The sequence below is a fragment of the Bactrocera dorsalis genome, chromosome 6 (genome assembly GCF_023373825.1).
Source record: "Bactrocera dorsalis isolate Fly_Bdor chromosome 6, ASM2337382v1, whole genome shotgun sequence".
Taxonomy (NCBI): Eukaryota; Metazoa; Arthropoda; class Insecta; order Diptera; family Tephritidae; genus Bactrocera; species Bactrocera dorsalis.
Window position 1 is genome coordinate 18,550,261 of NC_064308.1, and position 5,389 is coordinate 18,555,649.

Here is a 5,389-nt window from a genome sequence, read left to right on the forward strand (position 1 = left end):
TATCGAAAATATTCAACGCTCATATAAATGTGGAATATTGTAATTCTGTCAAATCCATTAAATATATTTTCAAGTATGTAAATAAAGGGAGCGATATGGCTATTTTCGGTGTTGCTGGTGAGAATAGAAATGATGAAATTACTCAGTATCAAATGGGTCGCTTATGAGTAGCAATGAAGCTGTCTGTAGGATTATGTGCACGAAAGACATCCTGCGGTTGTTCACTTGGCTGTACATCTTGAGAATGACCAACGTGTTTATTTTAATGTAGCAAATTTATTGGAAAGAGCAGCGCAACCACCAGCAACTACGTTAACAGCTTTTTTCAAATTATGCAAACTGATACATTTGCGATAACTTTGTTATATTCTGAAGTGCCTCAGTATTACACATGGAATGTGTATTCGAAAAAATTTCAAAGACGTAAACAAGGAACAGCAGTTCATGGGGATCCTGGCATTTTCCAAACAGATGCAATGGCCAGAATATATACAGTACATTCAAACAATGTTGAGTGTTTTTATTTGAGATTGTTATTAGCTAACGTGAATGGCCCAAAATCATTTCAAGAATTGAGAACAGTCAACGGTCATTTGTGTGAAACATACCGTGAAGCATGCCAACTTTTGCATTTGTTGGAAGATGATGCTCATAGGGATTCAACACTTCATGATGCATCTATTTCGGCTCATCCTCAACAAATACGAATGCTGTTTGCCGTTATATTATCAACATGTATGCCATCAAATCCACTTGAATTATGGAACAAATATAAACATAATATTGCAGAAGATATTTTAATTCGTATGCGTCATCATGCAAGAAATCCTGATTTGTTGATAACTTTGGAAATGTACAACGAAGCTTTGATAATAATTGAAGATATGTGTCCACGGATTGCAAATAAAACATTGGTACAATCATGCAAGCCATTTCCAATAATGCAGGTGGGTTATATTTCTTGGATACAACTGGTGGTACAGGCAAAACGTTTGTTATATTACTGATTTTAGCCACTATTCGATCGGAACAGAAAATTGCAGTGGCACTTACATCTTCAGGAATTGCTGCTACATTATTAGAAGGTGGTCGGACAGCACACTCTGCATTAAAATTGCCATTGAATGTACAGGTGATTGAAACTCCAACTTGCAATATTTCAAGAAATTCTGCTATGGCAAAAGTTCTGCGATTAACGTCAATTATTTTAAGGGATGAGTGTACAATGGCGAATAAAAAATTATTAGAAGCATTTAATCGAACAATGCAAGATTTACGTGGTAACCAACAGCTTTTTGGTGGTGCTTTGATATTACTGTCAGGGGATTTTCGACAAACATTGCCTGTCATTCCTCGGTCAACTCCTGCTGATGGAATAAATGCCTGTTTGAAGTCATCAGTTCTTTGGAGAACATTCATATCAATGCGATTAATTTTCAAATTCAAGCAAAACTCCCAGGCGTAGTCACGACATATAAATCAATTGACAGTGCTATGAATCAAGATGAGGCAATGAATTATCCAACTGAATTTTTAAATTCATTAGAACCGGCTGGTATGCCATCGCATTGCTTGAATCTGAAAGTGGGTTCTTTGATTATATTATTGCGAAATATTAATCCACCAAAACTGTGTAATGACACCAGATTGGCAGTGAAAAATTTATTGCCAAATTTGATTGAAGCTACGATCTTAACTGGTAAATAAAAAGGAGAACTTTGTTTAATACCGCGTATCCCTATGATTCCAACTGATATGCCATTTGAATTCAAACGATTACAATATCCTGTGCGTTTATCACTTGCGATGTCCATCAACAAAGCTCAAGGGCAAACACAAAATTTGGAGGAATCATGTTTTTCACATGGCCAACTTTATGTTGCCTGTTCCAGAGTCGGTACCCCCAGCCGTTTGTTTATTCATGCTCAAAATGGAAAAACAAAAAATATTGTTTATCCAAATGTTTTGGATAGCTAGCAAATAATTAAATATATTTTTTTTTATAAATGAGTTTGATTTAATATTTCACTTTATACGTAGCGAAGCACGTACCGGGCCGCTATAAATATTATATGTATTCATTGTATTGCTTTCAAAAAATCATAAAGTTCTGCTTATCTGTAACACCACATTCATTGACTGTTAGGCGGTACAAAGTTCGCCGGGTCAGCTAGTATGTTATATATATAACGAAAATCCCATCGAGTACATTCATGTAACAAATGTATGTTTATATAATATGTATGTACGTACTCGATGGAATTTTCATTACGCATCGAAAATTTGTTACACGCGCACATGTACTAGAGGTGGAGAAACATCGATGCGAACATCGATGACATCGATGTTTTCGAAACATCGGCAACATCGACGCTTAGCTGGGCAAAATCGATGTTTTTCCATCTCTAAGGCACATAGAGGAAGACAGTCGAATTGTTAGTACATATATGATTTAATCTCATTATAAATTATTAACAGAATATTATTATTTTAGTTATACTTGTTGGTGGTGTTGGCGTGAATGTGATTCTACTTAAACATGGACAGGTTTATGAAAAGTAAGTACTAAATATCCGAATTTATCTTCAGAAAAGCATTGTAGATGAATCTCTGCAGAAAAGCACATGCACATTCACATGCATTTTTGCTTTTGCATTGAATAGGCATTAATACAGTTTAATTCTTACAGGAACAGCAAGCGAACAGCCAAAGCCTGATGAGGATCAAAAGAAGAGGAGGCGTGATGTTTCTATAGCTTGGGATCATTTTAAAAGAAACAGCGAAAAAACGCATGGGATATGCAATTACTGTGGTAAGCCAATAAAGAAATGGAAACACAACAAATCTAATGAACCACTTAAAGCACGTTCATGCTGATCGGCTTAAAGTTGGGGGAACTGCACAGAAACCAAACATCTTAGAAAAGTTTGTTGGAAAATCGGTTTCCTTTTATGAAAATGACTCCAATCGAAAACGTCTCCTAGACAGTAAGGTCATGAACATGATTGCTGTCGATGTTCAACCTTTTTCTTGTGTGGAGGACGACGGATTTAAAGAGCTCATGAAAGAAATGGACCCCCGCTACAGGTTACCTAGTAGGTCACACCTGCGCGACGTAGTGCTTCCATCTCAATATGAGTCTCTTAAGAATAAACTTCAGTCTATACTTAACGATATTGATTTTGTGGCCATAACGACTGACTTGTGGACATCCAAAGCAAACGAAGTTTACATTACAGTTACGTGCCATTTTGTTTTAAATAGTTTTACGTTGGAGTCGGCAATTTTAGCAACAAGGCAACTTCTTGACACTACCAATCACAATGCTATTAATATTTCTGAAACACTAAAGGACGTGCTTGATGATTGGGGTGTCGCGAATAAGGTTGTTTGTGTTGTGACTGACAATGATGCGACGATGCTAAAAGCATGTGAGTTGCTTGAGTATAAGCACTTGCCTTGTGTAGCGCACACAATCAACCTTATTGTGCAAGATGTTCTAAAATTGCCCGATTTCGACGTAATTCTTACAAAATGTAAGTCGGTAGTTGGCTTTTTTAAGAGAAGCCAGATCGCATATTCGAAATGCACATAATTAAAGAAGCTCAGGGGGACAATCCGCGTTCTCTTCTGCAAGAAATGCCAACTCGCTGGAATAGTGCATACGAAATGATTAAGCGCATACTGAAGACAAACGAATTTATTACATTAGCTTTGGTATCTTCTCGTGGCGCTCCATTGCCGTTTTCAGCAGCAGAAGTGGATATTTTAAATGATATTTCCGAGTTGCTATCCCCCTTCGAAGAGGCGACGCTTTCTGTATCTACAAACACAAAAGTATCGGCGTCCATAATTATCCCTGTCATATGCGAACTGAATCATAAAATAAACAATATTAAAGTCAACACAGAAAAAGGCAAAAACATATTGACGAGCATCAAGTTTAGTCTTACCAAGAGGCTCACAAGCTGTGAAACACGCACAATACCACGAATTGCTACTATACTAGATCCCCGCTTTAAGAAACACGGATTTTGTAATCCCTTTAATGCGGAAGAAGGTGTCAAAGCTGTGCAGCATGAACTGTTTACACAACTACCTGCAAACCCACTACATCCGCCAACATCACCAACACAGGAACCAAGCCCCTTTTCATTTCTACAAGTCAAAAGCCAAAACAAGGTGCACTCTTCCTGGGCAGATGGCATTATCCTGATGAGACAGCATTTTGAAAAGGAGAACCAGCCGGAAAAATGTGACCCTCTTGTGTACTGGCAGGTAAGAAATTATGCAATAACATATTTTTCCAATTTATTGTATTAATTATATTTTAGATTACTACAGATGGCGACGCGTTTAAAACGTTAGCTAAAAAATACTTCTGCGTTCCCGCATCTTCGTGCGAATCTGAAAGAGTTTTCAGTAAAACTGAACAACTTATAAGTGAGCGTCGCACACGGCTATCATCGACCGTTGTCGATAAGCTCCTCTTCTTAAACAAAAGCAAACATGTAAATAATATGTAATATATGTATATACATAGTAGAGTTCGGGATAGTAAGTAAGGATAGTAAAGTAGGGATAGTAAAATAAGCAATAGTATAGTAGGAATAGCACAATATCCTAAATAACTAATATTTTCTTTGGACCATGTATATATTGAAACATTGATATTAAATTTGTTTTTGTTTTTAGTTTTTATTTACAAACTAAGGATAGGACAATATACCAAAGAAGTGGGACATGAATATCATAAACAATTTTATTTTAATTTGTTTTTCGTTTTTTTTTTATTTGATAAGTGATTAATAAAATGTATATTTTTTGTTGAAAATTTGACTTTTAATTTTTAAACATCACAAATCAAAATAAAGTTCAAATAAACTAAAATAACTGCTAATTTTTTTTATTTAAAATGTCGATGTTTCATCGATGTTTTCGCTAAAAACATCGAAAAAATCGATGCCCGTGAACATCGATGTTTCTCCACCTCTGACATGTACAAAGCTGATGCATTTTTTACCAAACATGATTCAAATCAATCTACCAGAAAATTTTCTGTACTCGTAGTTTACTCGCAGTTACACATTTATTCGATTCAAACAATCGTCGCAACGCTTTGAACTGACATGATACGATTTGAACCGAAGTTAGCCATACCGTCTACTCGATCGTGATCGAAGAACAGATTGTTCATATTGCATCAAATCAGTTGACGCTGGCGGGTTCTGATTGAATCATACTCATTGCAGTTCTCTGGTGCATACCAAGGTCCTTCCGTCCGGCCAAACTGTCAACAAGGAATACTATTTGAGTGTATGGTGTTATTGGGCGAAGCTATTCGTAAAAAGAGGCCAGAATTATGGGCCACCACAATAATGCAAAGTCG

At 36.4% G+C, this 5,389-nt stretch overlaps 1 protein-coding gene across 1 annotated transcript; it reads left to right on the forward strand.

Moving 5' to 3' along the window:
• The first annotated feature begins 2,284 nt into the window (after positions 1–2,284).
• LOC125775343 (zinc finger BED domain-containing protein 4-like) lies at positions 2,285–4,893 on the forward strand. The gene is made up of 4 exons (XM_049460766.1): positions 2,285–2,435; positions 2,495–2,558; positions 2,690–4,278; positions 4,335–4,893. The coding sequence occupies exons 3-4, from the start codon at positions 3,586–3,588 to the stop codon at positions 4,524–4,526; spliced, it is 885 nt and encodes a 294-aa protein (XP_049316723.1). The 5' UTR covers positions 2,285–2,435; positions 2,495–2,558; positions 2,690–3,585; the 3' UTR covers positions 4,527–4,893.
• Positions 4,894–5,389: the final 496 nt, after the last annotated feature.

Coding starts and splice junctions, on each gene's coding strand:
- LOC125775343 (XM_049460766.1), top strand. CDS start 3,586: ATGCACATAATTAAAGAAGCTCAGGGGGACAATCCGCGTTCTCTTCTG. Junction 4,279..4,334: donor ACCCTCTTGTGTACTGGCAG/GTAAGAAATTAT, acceptor ATTATATTTTAG/ATTACTACAGATGGCGACGC.